Raw genomic sequence first — 18,516 nt, forward strand, 5'->3', positions numbered from 1 at the left:
TTTGGAATTGAAGTAGGAAGGTACACAAACTACAATTCAAGATGCTAATTTAGTTTGTATATCTCCAATCAATTTTCTAAGAAAATAATTTTAAATTTGAAACTCAAATTTCAATTATATGATCATGTTTTTCACTTCATATTTATATTAGAAAAAATAAATTCATTACTTACACAATACTTTTAAAACAAATTAAAAACGACTTTCGAAAACAGTTTTAAAATTGATGTGATTTTAGTTATTAAAATTGTATACCTTAAAAGACATTTAAAATCGTAGTCAATAAATTTCATTTTAACAACAGTTTAGTAGAAAATTATGGTGAAAATGCAAAGTATTTTTATTGTCATTAAAATGATAAATTAACAAAAAAAAAAATTCATAATTATCATCATTTGGATTTATCAAAATGCTTAACTTTTAGAATTATTTGGAGATATCACATCACACAGACCGTTCTTTGTGATTATATTTATTTTCTTATTGATCATCTTTCACCATATAATGTGTGAAATTAAAGAAAAACATTAGATAAGTAAATAATATTTTTAAAATTCTTTACAAAGGATTCCTAATGGAATTTTAGAAGATATATAAAACAGATAAAATGTTTAGATGTTGGTTTTTATAAAGGGTGATTATGAAAAATGTTCCAAAGAACAAAGCAATAAAATAAAGATTTTATATTGGTTCACTCAATTCTAAGTTACGTTCAGTTCTTTCTTAAGAACTCTAAAGGGATTTCACTAATCTTCAATAAGATTATAATAGTTTTACCTCTTCAGGTTAACTACGAGTATTAACGTTTGTCCTGGTTCACCTAGTCAACTCAACTAATCTGAGTTTAACCACTCTTGATATATAAGTATTCTAATCACTTATGGTTCAACCCTAGACAATAGTCAACACTGTTTAACTCAACTGAGCAAAACATCAAGTGTTTTAATTCTCTTTAAAATGTATAACACAATCAGTGTTATGAGCAAATCCAGATTAGTAACTCTCAAGGAGAGGATAAAAATAATACAATGAAATATGAGATTTTGCTAAGGTTTTTTCTCAGAAAATTTAGCTTCAGACGATATAGAGCAACAATAAGCTTATTTGAACATTCACGAGTTCACTATATTATCTCTCTTATCTTCTCTTCAAACTTCCGTCTATTTATAGTTTTCTTGAGAAATGATCATTAGATAGAGAGGTTAACTTCATGTAGAGTGGGTAGCCTTTTTAGGTGACAAGTCAAACTGAATTCTACTTTGCAGAGGTACAGTGCTTTGTCATAGCTTTTAGCAAAACGTAGCTTGTATGATATGTCAGAGCAGAAGTCTTCAAGGGAAACATTCCTAGAATGTTCTTCATATCTCTCAATGTTTTTTTCTTGTGTGCAATGATTCTAATAAAGTCTTTGTACTTTTTGTGATATGCACAAATATAAAAAACAAAGTATACAAACATCGAAATACTTTATTGTACATGCATTAAATATTTTGAAGGTTGATAAGCGTTAAGTTATGTCGTGTGTTCAAAACATTTTATCATTTGTCAATTTATTAATAAATGTATCATTTAGTAAAACATTCAACATATGATTATCAGATGGTATAAGACATTAGATGCTTTATATTCAAAAACTGTTTGAGATTTGTAGCGTTTAACGGGTTTTTGTTAGATAATACTTTCATAAGACGCTTGCTTGAATTCACACTGTCCGAATAAACCATATTTTAAGCTTTAGTGTTAGCATAAAGATAGACACTTCTTTTAGTAAGCCGCTTTCTTGTAAAACGTTGTTTGTAAAACACTATTTTTATAACACATATAGTCTTTTAGATGATTCTTTAATAAAACACTTTCTTTCTTTGGACGTTGTTAATAAAACTTTGTCTATAAGATAATATAGTCTAAAAAACGTTATATAAGCTTGTTTTTATATAGAAAAGATGTTCCAAAATATTTTTCTTAGATGTTATTTTTTTAAAACAAACTTTCATTTAAAGTGATATTTCGTTTAAGGATTTTGTTAAACTTATAAACATGAGTTGCTAGACGGTCTAGTCTTTAAACGATCTTGTCTTAACAACGTGACAATTTACACTTAGGACATCTTTTTAACTTTTCAAACTCTTTTCTATATAAAATATAATTATTAGGATATGAGATGTATCTTTTTATTTTTCATACCCATGAAACAAAGTATTTGTTTTTTGCTCAAATTTCAATTGGGCAGTGCATTCTCTTCTAAAAGCTTTTCCTTCTACAGTTGAAGGAATTATCTGAATTTTTTTTACACTTCATCCGTCTTCAAATTTATGAACTTTAATATTTAATGTTATTGATAATCGTTGGTTAAATGAGGATATAATTAATGGAGTATATGCATCGATCAACATATTTTCATATATTTCTTTAGTTTAGTAAAGAATTTTGCTCAATCATCAGAGATCTTGTCCTCTAATTAACTGTTTATTCTCAAATCAACAAGCTTCTCGGTTTGGCACATACTTTGTAAGTGTACAAATTGACCATGTCACCTTTATGAATAGTTCCTTGAAAATCCAGTGCATAAAAAGATATTCTCTAATGTTGGAAACATTTAATGTCTTCCCATTTAAACAATTCACATAAAAACACCTGATCCTTACTTGGTTATATATACTACCGACATTACACTGTATCAAATTTTTAATTCCATCTAATAAACATCACTTATATCTGCTAAATGAACCCAAATCCTATCCATATCTATCTTCTATATGTATAACACAATAATTATGTTTTGTATAGTTATAGAAACGATCACAAAATCGTCATTATAATTATAGGACATGTGGAGGAGGAGAACGCGAATTTGTGATTATAATTATAAAAATTATAACAATTTTGTAAATAGTTTTTCACAAGGTTTTACTACTTAAGGGTAATCATTTCTAATATTAACTTAAACAAATATAAATATAAAAAATAATATATTAATGACCATGCACTAACTAAAAAAAATATTAAGACCAAATTTAATTTTCATATATATGTTTTAACGATATTTTTTAAAAAAATTCACATCTTTTTAAATATTTTTGAAATTATTTTTAAACCAACTAACTGTATTATTATAATATAATTTTTAGATTTATGATTGATAGTTGGTACTTGTAAAAAATAGAGCTAGAATTGATTTTAAAATAATGAAGAATTTTCCTTCTAATTTTTAAATAGGTAAGAGTTATTTAAAATTAGAAGAAAACTTTTTCCTATAATAAAAATGAAATATAAATCTAATAATTATATTATAATAATAAAGTTAGAGTTTATTTAAAAATAATTACATAAATGTTTAATAAAATGTGAAAGTATAACATTAATTTAAAAATTAAATTTGATTTTAATTTGAAGATCCACAATATTATTCATTTTAAAACTTACTCGACTGAATTGAATTAAAATAATACTATATTGTTCATTTTAAAACGTACTCGACAATAATTGTATTAATCATAGTATCGATTAATATCTAATTATATACTTTATACATACATCTCTTATTATAAGAGAAATGTATTAGATATCTAAAATAACATAAATATAAAAGTCGTTTTCGATCTAACCTTATCTTAAAATTTGTACTTTTATCTATTTTCACATGTAGACACTGAAGCATGTGTGTGAATACATAAGAAGGTTTCTTTGAAAGATGGTAAGAAGAGAAGCAAAACTAAAAGTGTGGCTTAGTGTCTTTGTCTTATGAATTTACCATTTGATGAAAATGACAGAGACAGATATAGGAAGTGAGAATGAGAAGTATTAATAGCAATGTGTGGTGATGATTGGACATGGCATAAACAAGAGGCAATTCAAGAACCCTATTTATGCATCACGTTTCTGAATAGAATGTGCAATTGTCTACAGCTAAGTAGGCAGAAGCACATGGCATTAGAATCAACTGATAATGGTCCCTTCAAGTGGTTATCAAAATTCAAAACTCTTCAAAGTTTTAATGCCAAGAGAAACTAAACTTGGCCATCGGCTCCTATCAGTACTACATTGTGGGGGAATGCTAAAATTTTAGTGCTATGGGAAAAATAAAAAATATACTTTTAATATGTATATTTTTTTACATTTATTTATACTATTATTTTTTAATTTTATTTTCAAAAATTTATTGTACACGGATCGACACAATCCCTAAGTGAGCGGTCGTCAGTTTTCGGAAACTTTCAAAACAATGTAGACTCATCCATCATTACTAACATCAGTGACTGACCGGTATTTCACATATTAAGAATACCTCAAGATAATTAATAAGGTAAAACGTGCTTATAAAACTGAATTGTGATAATCGATCGGTATAACTGAAAAAAAGTAATTTGAGTGTGCCTTTAACGTGTAAACACTCGGATTCAAAAATATAAAAGTATATTTCTCGACCCTAGTATCAAAAAAATTATAAAAATTCACTATTTTATTATCATTTTATTATTGTAATATATATCAAATAAATGTAAATATATATTTATCTATCATTACTCCAGAAAAATACTTATCCGTGTATGCCGTCCTATTAACCTTTTTATAAAAAATCATCACTTTGTACTTTGTTTTCTTTTCCGTGTCTAATCATATAAAATTCTACTTATGCATCAAAATAACCTTGTATAAAGAAATATGCATGTAAGAAAGTTTTGATTGAGATAATACTAGTTTTCAAGTTACAATATGCTGAATAGGTTTTTTTTTTATGTAATATAGTAATGATTTTTCATTTTTCTTTTTAATTTTGATCCTATTTTTTTATTATTTTAATTTGGTCTCCCTTTTTTAAAAGATAAATGAATATGGTGTTTTGAGAAATTGATATCAATAATGTTATGTTACATTAATTACTTGTGGAAACAATGAATGACACATTAATAGTAAAAGTTGAAACATGATATAACACGAACATTATTATAAATTTTACGTAAACAATTATATTAATTTATTTTTTGAAATGAATGGAACTAAATTAAGAATATTCAAAATACTGAGACAAAGTAAAAAAAAAATTAACATAATAGTACTGAGACAGAAAAAACTTATTTAATCACATTTTTATGTTAAAATATACATTAAGACGAGTAAAAAGAAAAATAAAATAGTATACTGTAATTTTATGATATTATTAGATCTCTCCATTATGGTGACTCCCTCCTTGTTTGTAAACGCTGAAAACCGATGGTGAAAGTATAATTATTGTTTCCATAAATAATCTATGATGAGAATTTTCTTTTAAAAGATAAGAATGTATGTAGTAAAAGGTAAAACGAGTACCTTTTATTTAATTTTTTTACTTTTTTCCTTAAGAAAATCTTATAATATTTTTTTTTTTGGAATGAAAGAAGATTTTTTCCTTTATAGTTGTTAATTTTATTATTCTCGATTTGTCTGTAGCAGACATATTACATAGGTTAACCTTATGTTAAATAATGTGTACTAGAAATGGGATAGGGCCACGTACTGTTGAGTGAGATCTTTCTTGTAGGCAGAGATGTAGCATCTTCGTCTTTGTCTATGGTACAATGCATGAGTTATGACCAGAAAGTTTCAGAGATATTTTGACCTTTTTGTCTTTCTTCTATGCTTAAATGTCACATGCAATCATGTCGTGCTTCTTTTCATTTTGTGCCAATCATTCTTCAAACTAAACAATGTATTAAGCTCTTGATTTTAATTAGTCTTTCTTTTAAATTTCATTTTACCCACTTTAAATTAACAAAAAAAAAATAGATTTTAAGTTTCCCACTTTAAATATCTTATTTTAAAAGTAGAGTTCATTTATTGGCTCCTGAAAAAAAAAATGAGTTGTTTTAGTGTTTGGTAAAAAAATTAACGAGTAATATTTAATACATTAATTCATGATTTATTATGTGAATTATATGTATCAATTATTACTTTTTTTTATCAACAATTGAAATTATTTTTTTAGTAAATTTTAATATAGATCTTATAATAATCTTGTATATATAATTGTAGCCATTCCTTTTATAAATTTGCTTTTGAATTATGTAATCCAAAATACAATATTGATTTTTATATTGCACAATTAAGAAAGGAAATTAACTTCCAAATTAGTATTTTAGATTGTGTAATCTAATATACTTTTTCTAAGTTTTTGGATCAAACAATATGTAAGATTATGACATTGTACAATCTTTAAAAAGAAAAAAAAAACTTTCAATAAAATGAGAATTTTAATATTTGTAGTTTTTCTGAAGAAAAAATATGGGGTGCAAAATAAAATTGATAGTTAAAATAGTATTTCCTTATAATGGATGAGGGCCTTTTTCACGGATATGTACATTTGAATGGCTTATTTGTTGCCCATAATCGAGTCTGGCTTATTACTCTATCTTGGAGTCTAATAACGTTATTCCAAAAAGAGAAATAAAATACAATGGTTATTGCGTTTTGCACTCCCGTAATTTTCTCCTACACCTTCGTATGGAGTTTAAAAGACAAAATTGCCCTACCCCTTGCTGTCCCCGTCACTCCTGTCCATGTATTGTGTTGTAAACTAATGAAAGAAAAGTTTGCAGAATTGTTTTCCATCAACTTTAAAATTTTACTTTACAAATATGTTTGGGTGTTGCTCCCTCCACCACCACCCTATACTTCCTCCACATTCCCACATTATTTTAAATACAATTATATCCTTAAGTTAAAAAGATTTTTACTTTTACCCTATTTTAAATAATTTGAAACCCTAATTTTACTTTCCCAGCACCCACCCACGGAACTCTCTTCCCCTTTCTCCATTTTCGTTTCACCTCCCCACCTCCTGCACTTTCATTTCTTTTTTTTTTCAGTTGTTTTTTTTGGTTTGAAAGCTTCCATTACCGCCGTGGTGTGAAGGAGCGTCGCCGCCGTGGTGTGGAGAAACATCGAGGAACGTCCAGAGCATCAACCAACGTGAGGAAGTATACATCAACGGAGATGTAACCTAATAAAACAAACTCTAAAATAAAAAAAACGTAACCTTTAAACGGTGACATCTTCAACGGATGTCAATATCCGTTTAAGGTAAAACGGATGTCGACATCCGTTTTCCTTAAATAGATGTTGACATCCGTTTTTCCTTAAACGGATGTTGACATCCGTTGAAGGATGTTGACATCCGTTGAAGGATGTTGACATTCGTTTAAAGGATGTTGACATCCGTTTAAAGGTTACATTTTTATTTTAGGGTTTTATTTCAAGGTTTATTCGAATACGAGGAAGCAGTGCACCACTCCACGCACTGCACCACGAGAGGGAGACTGCTTGATAATTCTTTCCACCACCACCAACTTTTACAACTTAGTATCTCACAACGACGAAAGAAAGAGAGGAAGAAATATAATGTTAAAATGAAAGAAAAGTATTTTACTCATGTACGGGACTAGAATAGGTTATTAATAAAATAGGTTGTGAATGGGTAAAATTAAAAAATAATAACCCTAAAAATAAAATTTTACTGAGGGACAAAATAGTAAAGGGGAGGTGGAGGGAGAAATGTGTGGTGGTGGAGGGAGCAACACCCAATATGTTTTCAACTGTGTAATCCGAAAATTATTTTATATATATAAAAAAGCTTATGGACGTTTTAAATTGTGTAATCGAAAAATAATTTTTTATAAATTGTATAATTTAAAAGACGTTTCTGATTTACATAATATGTAAATAATTTTTTAATGAAGCTGTATAATTCAAAAGACATTTTTAAACTCCAGAAATTACTTTTAAATAAAGCTTGTGGATCACACAATTCAAAACATGTTTCTAAACCATGGACAAGGGTACAGCGACATATTGGGGTGCCAGCAAGGGAGTAAGGCAATTTTGTCTTTTACACATTCTCATGGAATTGCAGTAGGACATTATGTTGTATAAAAAACAATTTTAAGAAAGAATAAGCCAGAGTCTACAAATAACCGTGGCCATTTCTTCCTGCACCATCCATTTTTCTACACTAGCTAATTTTTAAAATCCCTCTTTCACCCTTATGAAATGTTATTTACATAAAGAATTAAAATGTATTATTTTTCTTTCTTCCAGCCTTTTTCCCTCACTAGTCACTTCCCTTCGTCTTTTTCTTCTTTCTCTTTTTTTTTTCTCTTTTTTTGTCTCTTTTTTGCTTTCTCTCGTGTAGAAAAAAACCCAACAACTAATATCCAAGATCCAAGCCTTAAGAAGAGGTATGACTTTGTTTTATGACTTTTATAGTTCTTCAATGGGGTTCTAATAGGGGTGCGGTAGATAGGTGTTTGGGTTTTTAATTCAATTCCAAATTTGGAAATTTAGAATACGTTACCAAATTTGGGAGTGTATATCGGATTGACGAGTCCATTAGTTTTAAGTTGAAATAATTTCATAATATATAGTACCAAATTTAGGAGTTCATTTTCGATTGATCAATTATGTACTTGCTAATTCTGGATTGGCTATTCCAGAATACATTTATATGGTATTGCATTCCGGATTGATAGGTGTATATTAGATTCAGCAATCTGAAATGAATTCTCGAATTTGATATTGCAAGCTAGATTGACAATTCTGAAAAATATTGATACGTATTGGATTGAGAAATTCAGAATGCAATCTCGGATATGATACTGCATTCATGATCAACCAATCCACAAGTGTGGATATACTAATGTACAAGTGTATTCCTAGTTCTCCAATTTGGAATGCAATTCGGATTTGGGAGTGAATTTCATATTGTGTAATCTAGTGCTTGCTAGAGTTTTTCTACATAATTATGCAGAATGATCAAAAATTATGTAGTGGGAGTTTTTGACCTAATCTTTTTGTTCTTTAGGAATGTGTTAAACTTGTTGGACATGGAAGGTTATTTTAGTAGACTATCAAATGGAGTTGATCAGAGCTTGTGGATGGAAGAATGTGAAATGTTTATGAGTGAAGATGAAATGGTAAGAGAAGATTATAGTGAACATTTTACGACTGATATATATTCGTTACGTATGATCACTTACGTGGATAAGTGTGAGGTATTACTTTTAGTCTTGGTTTGGTAGTTGTTATTATGAGATCTGATAAAGCTAATGGACATTCTAAAAGGACGACGTTTTTTTAGGATGTGAAAGAGATGGTAAATATAAAAAATACAAAATTTACAACCAAGTATAACTGGGACAATGATTATCTATTTAAATTGTGAAGTAAACTAGTTTACAAGGTAGAAGGTTGGAAATTGAAAGTAATATGTGACACTCTCAATCATGAATTTTCAAAGACTTTAATCGATCACCCTTATGTTGAAAGATTGGACTCTTATAAGCATTTTATAGTTGTTGACATGATTAAGTGCCTAGTGAAACTTGTAACCATATTGTTTACCCTCAAGAAAAACAATAAAGACAATGTAACTACAATAAAATAATTATATAATGTAAGGTATGCTTATAAAAAATGTGAGAGGATACAAAACTGAAATGCAACAACTAATGATGTTGCTAGAGCGTGATAAATATGTTAATTGAAGTAGATGTATAGAATCTTTAGATAATGTAAGTGACCTATTTTGGACACACCCTTATGTAATTAAGTTATTAAATGTATTTAGCATTGTTTTGTTGATGGAAAACACCTACGAGACCAAAAAAATATAGGTTGTCGTGACTTCATATATTCAACCCTACCAAAATATAAACAAACAATTAAACCATGCATCAAGAAAGGAGATACCAAATTAATATCTAATAACAGCGTTACATAACCATCTAGTTGATTTGTATGGACAAAGTATGCATCATCTAGTTGCTCATTTATATGGATTATTGCAACTACTCCCCAACAATATCCATCACAAGACACAAGGTCCCTAAACAGCTACAGATACGACACACTAATATAACTTGCACTTTTGTCTGTAAAGATACACCCTACAAGATGTAACTAGAATCACTACAAGAAAAATGTGATTTACCTACATATAATTATATACAAATTTGGATCCGTAGATAAATTAGTTGTTACATACGGATTTTACCTACAGATCTAGTAAACTGAGTTACATACAAACTTTTTTGTAGGTAATGACTAAAAAAGTTACCTACCAATTTTTTGTATGTAAAATCTGTATGCAATGTTGGCGCGTTAAAGAATATAAATGGTAAATTTACCAACTAATTTTACATTCGTATTTGGAAATAAATAATTATTAAAAAACTAAAATTAAAAAATTAAAATTGAAATTTTTTTAAAGACTCACCATTATCTCTTGCACTTCCTCCTCAAAATTTGTCACCCACCGTACTCTCTCGCGTTCACTCACCTCACTCTTTCTCTCTCTCTCTCTCACGCTTACTCACCTCACTCTCACACTCTCTCCTTGTCCCTCTCGTTCACTCTTGTTCACTCTCACACTCACTATTTGTTTACCCTTGTTCACTCTTTAATCTTCTTTGCACTCGGCTCACTCCCGGGTCATCATTGTCTCTCAGTCACTAACAAAAAAGAAATTTGTTCTTCTCACATTGAGTGGGTCTTCGTTCTTCCGGTTTAGGGTTCTTTGTTCATTCATCTTGTAAGTAATCCTCTTCATTCATTCTTAACTCCCTAAATTCCTAAAACTCAAAAACCCTAATCGCTCTCTTCTTTCTTCTTATTGGCACAAAACCATAAATCCCTCTTTTTTCTTTATTCTCTTTTCGACTTTCCAATATTTGAAACGTGCATAAACAATATAATTTAACTAAAAATTGAAATTTTGAAACCATGACTAGATTCATTTATTTGGTGATGCGAAGTTTTTTTTTTCTAATCAGGCTCCAAGTATTATATTTTTACATCACCTATTATTGGATTTCAATGTCTGTACATTTTTCTATATGGAAATCATTATTTCAAAGTCATCACATAAAAAATCATCATAACAACAACAGACAACCTACCCCCTTAAACCACTTAAACAACCTCACCAAACTCAACACCCATGTTCTCCTAAAACCCAGTAATCACAAACACAAAATGATATACCTAGTCTCTTACACCAACCAAAAAAAACAAGCTACACAAGATCAAGATTGTTGGAGGTGCGCAATGGAGCCTACTCTTCTCTTCACCATGAAGGTGGAGCTTGTAAGTGAAGTGGTGCAGAGACAAATAATAGAGATGCGACTATGCACAAAAGAGGGACAACCATCGAAGACATTAGAGAATGAGATGGAGGTTATGAAGAGAAAAGTGGAGATGGGATGCATGAGGCAGCATGGAGAAGAATGGGAAGGATGAAAGACAAAAACCCATTATGAAAGTTAGGAGTGCATAAAGTAAAATTGCAGGTGCAGACAGAAATGGCCATAACCCATTCAAATGTACATAACCTTGAGTGAGGCCACATATTTTATGGGCCTTGTCCATTTTAAGAGGCAAATTCTTTCAGTATTTTCATAGAGTGTTTCATCCTACACCTCCGATATCTCATCCTGCACCTCCAAAAATTTCACTTTTAACCTTCTCACACCTCCAACTTTTTCAAAACTTTATTTTTAACTTTAATAAATATTTTTTCATTTTTTTTATTAAAAACAATCTTCACTGTCTTAATAATAATTTAATTTAATTTAATTTAAAATTTAAATATTATTTAAAATAATTTTGTATTTTAATAATTATTAAAATATAATTTATATTATAATAATAGTTATATTAAAACCAGAAAAATAAAATAAAAATAATAATAATAATAATAATAATAAATAATAATAATAATAAATTTCATTTAATATATTCAAATATATTAAATTATAATAAAATATTAAAATAAATTAAAAAATTATTAAATAATTATTAAATTTTAAATAAAAATAAAAATTTTAAAACACTTATTTATATATTAAAATCTATAAAATATGTTAATACTTTTGCTTTTTATTTAAAATTTAATAAATATTAAACTTAAATAAAAATTATAATATTATCTATTATATTTTTATATTTTAATAATTAATAAAATATAATTTATATTTTTAAAATAGTTCTATTAAGAAAATTGAAAAATAATAACTAAAATAAGAATAAAAATGAAAATAAAAATAATACTTAAAATTATATTTAATATATTTAAATATATTAAATTATATTAAAATATTAAATTAAATTTAATAATTATTAAAATTTTAAAAAAACAACATTTTGAAAAATTTGTTAATCGGATAAGTTATGAATCGGACATCCATATCCGATAAAGAAAAATTTTATTTTATATATAAATTTTAATAATTATTTAATTTAATTTAATATTTTAATATAATTTAGTATATTTAAATATTTTATTTAATATAATTTTATTTGTTATTTGATAAATAATTGTTTTAAAATTTTGTTTATTATTTAAATTTAATAATTATTTAATTTAATTTAATATATTAATATAATTTAATGTATTTGAATATATTAAATATTTTATTTAATATAATTTTACTTTTTTGTTATTATTTTTATATTTTTAATATAACTATTATTATAATATAAATTATATTTTAATAATTATTAAAATATAAAATTATATTAAATAATATTAGAATTTTAAATTTAATTATTATTAAGGTGGTGTAGAGTTTTTTTAACAAAAAAAGAAAAATAAAATAAAAATATATTTATTAAAATTAAAAATAAATTTTTTTATAAAGTTAAAGGTGTAAGAGATGTGAAAAGGTTAAAAATAGAATTTTTGGAGATGTAGGATGAGATCTTGGAGGTGTAAGATAAAACACTCATTTTCATAATGTGAACCGGTATTTCTATATATGTAAAAATATCAAATTTATCTAAAGGTCTCAGTTCCGGATTACTTGGAGACATTTCGTATTATATAATCTAAAATATTAAATATAAATATGTTTGTATTACTATAATCTAATATTCAAATTTATATTATGAAATATATGTTCAATTGTAATACAAATTTAAATTTCATATTTTACATTTTAAAATAAAAAATAAAAATATATTATAATTATAGAATTTCAAATATATTTTAAAATTACATATGTTGAAATAATAATACATTCAGATCTTACAATCTGGAATGCCATTCGGATTGAACTTCCATGGGTACAAATGAAGCGTTTCATCCTTTGAAATGAAGTGTCGGAGAAAATAAAGTTGTTTTCACTAATTCGAATCACTTCTTCACTTTATTCCGTTTCAGTAAAGTGGGAGCATTCAGTGGCATTTTGACGATTCCCGCACTGCGAGGTCACATTCTCCTCCTCCTAAGTTTATTCAGAAATTGCATTCTTTATTTCACAATTCAAAATACATTTTGCACTGTACAATTCAAAATATATTATTTTATTAAAAAATAAATTCTGAATTTTAAATCTAAAATGTATTTTATATTCTGCAACATACAGTCTAAAATTCAAATTTATATTCTAGGATATGCAATCTGCCTAAATATAAAATATAATATGAAATACAAACTTGTGTTCAGATTAATTGAATTGGGCTTGTTGTAATTTAAACCACAAGATAAACATTAATAGAATGAAATTAAGATTGACAAAGTAAGTTTTAATCTTTCAAAATATTTCAAAATGTTAAGTATTATCTCTATTAAAATTTAAAGCTTTTAGTTCCAATATTTAAAGTTTTAATCTTCACAAATCAGTTAACTTAACATTGAACTTAAGTTGTTTCTCTCGAGAAAAAGACTATTTGTTTTAAGAAAAGTTTTTCTACTTTTAGAAAATCTTGAAAATAAAATAAAATAAAAACAAAATCAGATCATTTTCAGACAAAACGATCACTGAGCATTATTATCCTAAACAAAACTTCTTCTCAGCATGGCATATTCCTCTACAAGGCTCAACGTAGTTAGTTATGCATGCAATATTAGTTTGTAAGGAAAAATGTAATTAAACTTTCTCCTTTGAACTTTTTCAATCTGCACTCCATCAACTAAAGTAGATGTTTTAAAACCCTAACTAAAGATAAAACAATCTAAATACATAAAATGAGGCAAAATAAGATCAAGGTTCAGGTGTGAATTCCAAAACACATACAACAAATTAATCTATACAAAATGTGGAAGAGGTTAGGGATCAGTCAGCTTCTGCAAATATGTAGGTGTAAGTTACAACTTACCAACATTTGCTATTACCTCCACACACTTGAACCTGAAGTTGCCTTGGAGCAACCAACTTCCTTCCCATCAGCTGTACTTCCACTAAATAGCTGTGAAGAAAATGTTCCATTTTTCCTCACCTTACCTGGAAATTCCTTGCTTAAACTACCTTTCAGGGACAGGTTCTTCTTAACACGATTTCGATTAAGCATGAGCATAGCATTGCGTGGAGGTGCTTGCAGAGCACCTTCAACACAATCACCCACCTGTACACAGCCCCAAGGTCTGGAAGGTCCATCGCCACGAGATGATTTAAGCCTGGGAAAACCATTAGTCAATCTCAAAAAGCCCCGGTTATCAGGGGAATTTTCCTCCTCCAATTTTACACAAACAGGACAAGGAGGATCGCTTTTCCGTGTCTTTGGTGTTGTTTGCTCCAAGCATTCAGCATGAAATGCATGACAACAAGGAAGAACCCCAATCGTAGGCATGTCTCCACTTCTCACAATGCGACGGGAACTCCAAGGAGATCTCTGCGAGAGAAATCTTTCACACAAGCCACACCTAAATCCATTGGAAGGAAAATGTGGTTGACCAGGCATTTCTAATTCAAATGACTCAGTAACGTCAGCAAACTCCTGACTGCTGCTGGCGCTACTCCAACGCTGGCCATCTCGGAGTGGAGTAGAAGTATCAAACTCTGTAAACTCTGTAAAATCTGTAACTGCAGGATCAAAGGCATCTCTGGTAGTTGTTAGGTCATTAAAAGACATAGGATGAATGGGTTTAGAGATGAAAGAACGAAGATTAGAGAAATTCCTCTGACAGGATAAATGTGATTTTGTAGCAGACTCAGATTCACTACTTTCCGACAGAGATGATGTTGAGCCCCCACTGTTGGGATTTACAGATGTTCCCTGCATATATATGTCTTCCCTGTTAGCTTATTTCTTAAGACAAACACATCAGAAATAATTGCCCAACTAAAGTATCTTTTAGCAGTCCTTAACCGGAAACCTACCTCCTTACTGGGAGTAAAAGATACCCTGCCCGCAGAAGGATGAGGATCTATCAAAAGTACAAATGAGAAGGGAGCAGTTCAATACGCAGAAGTAACAACAAACAAGTTTATAGCGAAAGAATAAACCACAAACAAAATTGAGTGCTTCAGTTTTATTGTTACTAATATCAGCATGACTTAACAGTTCCATCAATTGCTACCTTATTGAGACACATTATCAAACAGACAAATTATGATCCAAAACTCAACATCCTCAAGGAATCGAATAATGTCATGATTCACAAGAAAAGGAAAATTATTAAATTGAGTTTCAATAATTAAAAAATGAAAAAGTTAAAGCTATATAATTTAGAGGCAGAATTATAAGAAATCATGACTCAATTCTGTATTGAGACCAGATTTGTCAATGTATGGGTTTCCTCTTGTCATGCTACAGAAGACCTGACAATTCATAGAAATACTAGTTCAGCTCTCTATCATTTGATGTAAGCCCTAACTCTACAAACAAAAAATGACCAAAAACATGTTTACTGTTTACCGTTTCATTGCTTCAAACTAATTGTCAAAGGCATAACCATAGCAAGAACATAATGAGTAGAGAAAAACTGTTTTTGATAATAACCAGCAATATTGTTGAGCACTTTTTTTTTCCCAAACACCTTTTCAGTAGGACGGAACTCAGAAGCAACTTAATCGGTAGATTATGAAAGTGTTCTGTTTTTGTTTTCTATTTTCACTTTTGATTACAAAAATGTCACTTCGGCTTTTCCTTTTATTCTATACTTTTTTAAAATTATGAAACAAGGTGCAAAACAAAGTGGCTTCCATATTAAATGGTAATGGCAGAAAATAAACACACATTTAACTACCACTCATACAATACAATTACTTATACTACGCAAAAACTATTATATAGAATACAATACAGCTAACTACCACTCATACAATTGACTATTTATACTTCGTTTCTGTTTCACTAGGCTGTAGACAAATAGGACCGCATGTAAATGAATTTTTTACCTTTTCTATTATTAAAAAGACCTTTCTGAAAGCAACCTCTTTAGAGACTAACAGCCCTAAGAGCATTAAGGCTTCATTATCTTGTATGCAAACCATCTTTTACAACCACATTGCTACGTGTGGTTTATATACATCTACATTATACTACTTTGAAAATTCATATATAAGGATTTACCTTTCCGAGCTGAATTTCCATAATTGTCAATACTGATTTCTTGTATTGCAGGAGGAGTCCACTGAGGACCCTGAGAAAGGTCAGATGGACTGCTAAGGAGAATACCAGTACCATCTGAAGCAGAATAGTGAAGATCATATAGGTGGTTGCCTCTGACCCAGCTCCCACTCTCTTTATCATTTGATGATGTAGAAGACCCGTAGAGTTGAATGCTGTCATTCACACTATACTGCAACCCTTCAGACTGGAATCTGAAATCCCACCTCGTTGGAGGTGGCGAAAAACTTGAATTCGTTCGCCAGAAGGGTTCATTTGGACCCATAGACCAGTCCCTACTGCCTGCATTTGATCCATGTGGCCTTGAAGCCACACAACAAAGAGACCCCGTTTTAGCTATTTTCTCAGAATATCACAATAAACCCAATTCTGAACGCCTCCAATCCAACTATTTCAGTCACTGATCAACTACTTAATCGATAACAGAAGACGGACACTTCCAAAAACAAGTTCCAACTCCTCAAGCCAAATAATTCAACACTCAATAGCTTCCACCTTCAACCTACACGTCTAATAGAAACTAAATTCCACCTCCAGCAAGAGCATCACCCTGAAAACTCTACAATCAAAAAAAGAAAAGAACCGCATTCACCATTTAGATAAAATAGAGAGAACATTATTATTTCAACCACCAAAAAGAAAGAGGTAAAATACAGTAAACAAGTAAAGCTAGTCTCGGAAATCACATTAAGCCATAAACATCAAATTAGTTGACAAAATGTAATAAAATTCAAAAGGTAACATCTAATCACAGAAACATTATTCTAAAAAAATCACTAAAGCAAAAACAAGCACAGCGATAAACATCATATTAGTGTATCAGTTACCAAATAAATTCAAAAAGTGACATCAACCAAAGAAACATAATAGTAAAAAAATTCTAAACTGGTTACTAAAGTTAAACCAAACATTCACACAAAGAATACCAATTAACAGAACTACACAGAAACCACGTCTAAAAATTTTCAAATGTTACTTTACCAAATATAGAGTAAATGCAAAAAAATAAAATCTATAGTGAACTTCTTTTTAAAACAGAAAAACAAAATAGTAGAAACCAGAACACAATAGAGCACATGAGAAAGCCAGAAAAACACTGGAGAAACCGAACCTCGTACCGCACACGTGACAGTAACGGCACGTGCGAGTTCTCGAGTGACAGAAATTGCTTTTTACGTCTTCAATTTTTAGAGAAATTGCATTGTTGTATAGTTTGATTGTAAAGGCGCATTGTGCGAAGCGAAGAAGAGAGTGAAATTGTGAAAACCCTAACTAACCGAACAGAGGAAGAAGAAGAATACGAAAGCAAGTGGTTGAACAGCTGGCAACGGCATCTTTTCTTTGTGTTGTTTCTAATGAACTGTTTGAACTTTAAACGCGCCGTTTCCACTTTCTGGAATCTCTTTTTAATTATTATTCATTTTTGCATGATCATATGCATTGATGGATTTTTTTATTCTAATTACAAGGTTTTGTTGTTTCAGTACAATGTCACTAGTTTTAAATGTTTTCCAACACTGTCACTCAATAATTTTAAAAAATGAAACAAAATTTCAATTATGTAAATTCATCATGAAATTTTGTTTTTAACTATTTTAGCAGTCAAGTGATAATTCAAGGACACGTTCACTTTGAGAAGGGATGCTTTTATATTTAATTTAATTTTGAAATTATTTATATGAAATATGAAAATAATAATTGAATTTTTTTTTTCTAAATTTATGAAAATAAAAAATAAAGTCATCTTTTTATAATTGAAAAACTTATCAAAGCTCTTATTTATTTAAGTGAAACATGACATAGATAGTTTTTTAAGCAAAAGCTAGGTGCTGCTGATATAATATGTATAGAGACCTCTTGCCTTTTAGCTAAAGCTTTAACTTTACCAAAGGAATCTTATGCTTTTTACTGCCATGTTTATACTTACAAATGAGCTTCAATTATTATTAAAGTTAATTGTTTTAAGGGGAAATTTCTTATTAATTTTAAATAAAAGGGTAAATATTTTTTAATACTACCATTTTCTTATTTGGATTATTAAGAGTAAAGGTAGCCTAACACATATTAACATTCATTTAACACACTTAACAAGGATAAAATAATTTTAAAAAGTGAATTTTTGTAATTTTTGAAAAA

The 18,516-nt window shown here is 28.9% G+C and overlaps 1 protein-coding gene across 2 annotated transcripts; it reads right to left on the reverse strand.

The window, feature by feature from the left end:
- Positions 1–13,875: 13,875 nt before the first annotated feature.
- Positions 13,876–17,730, reverse strand: LOC108334572 (uncharacterized). 2 transcript variants are annotated; one of them, XM_017570431.2, is made up of 4 exons: positions 17,499–17,730; positions 16,324–16,939; positions 15,129–15,175; positions 13,876–15,024 (listed from the first exon to the last, which is right to left on the reverse strand). In XM_017570431.2, the coding sequence occupies exons 2-4, from the start codon at positions 16,643–16,645 to the stop codon at positions 14,140–14,142; spliced, it is 1,254 nt and encodes a 417-aa protein (XP_017425920.1). In that variant the 5' UTR covers positions 16,646–16,939; positions 17,499–17,730; the 3' UTR covers positions 13,876–14,139. The 2 variants fall into 2 exon arrangements, with proteins under 2 accessions (XP_017425920.1, XP_017425919.1); XM_017570430.2 differs by having other exon boundaries at positions 17,492–17,730.
- Positions 17,731–18,516: the final 786 nt, after the last annotated feature.

Source organism: Vigna angularis, chromosome 10, assembly GCF_016808095.1.
Source record: "Vigna angularis cultivar LongXiaoDou No.4 chromosome 10, ASM1680809v1, whole genome shotgun sequence".
NCBI lineage: Eukaryota > Viridiplantae > Streptophyta > Magnoliopsida > Fabales > Fabaceae > Vigna > Vigna angularis.

Excerpts from the sequence above, each read along its gene's own strand:
- LOC108334572 (XM_017570431.2), bottom strand. The coding sequence starts at position 16,645 with ATGGGTCCAAATGAACCCTTCTGGCGAACGAATTCAAGTTTTTCGCCA. Across the intron at positions 15,176-16,323 it reads TGGAAATTCAGCTCGGAAAG|ATCCTCATCCTTCTGCGGGC; the intron begins GTAAATCCTTAT and ends TACTTTTGATAG. Across the intron at positions 15,025-15,128 it reads CTTTTACTCCCAGTAAGGAG|GGAACATCTGTAAATCCCAA; the intron begins GTAGGTTTCCGG and ends ATATATATGCAG.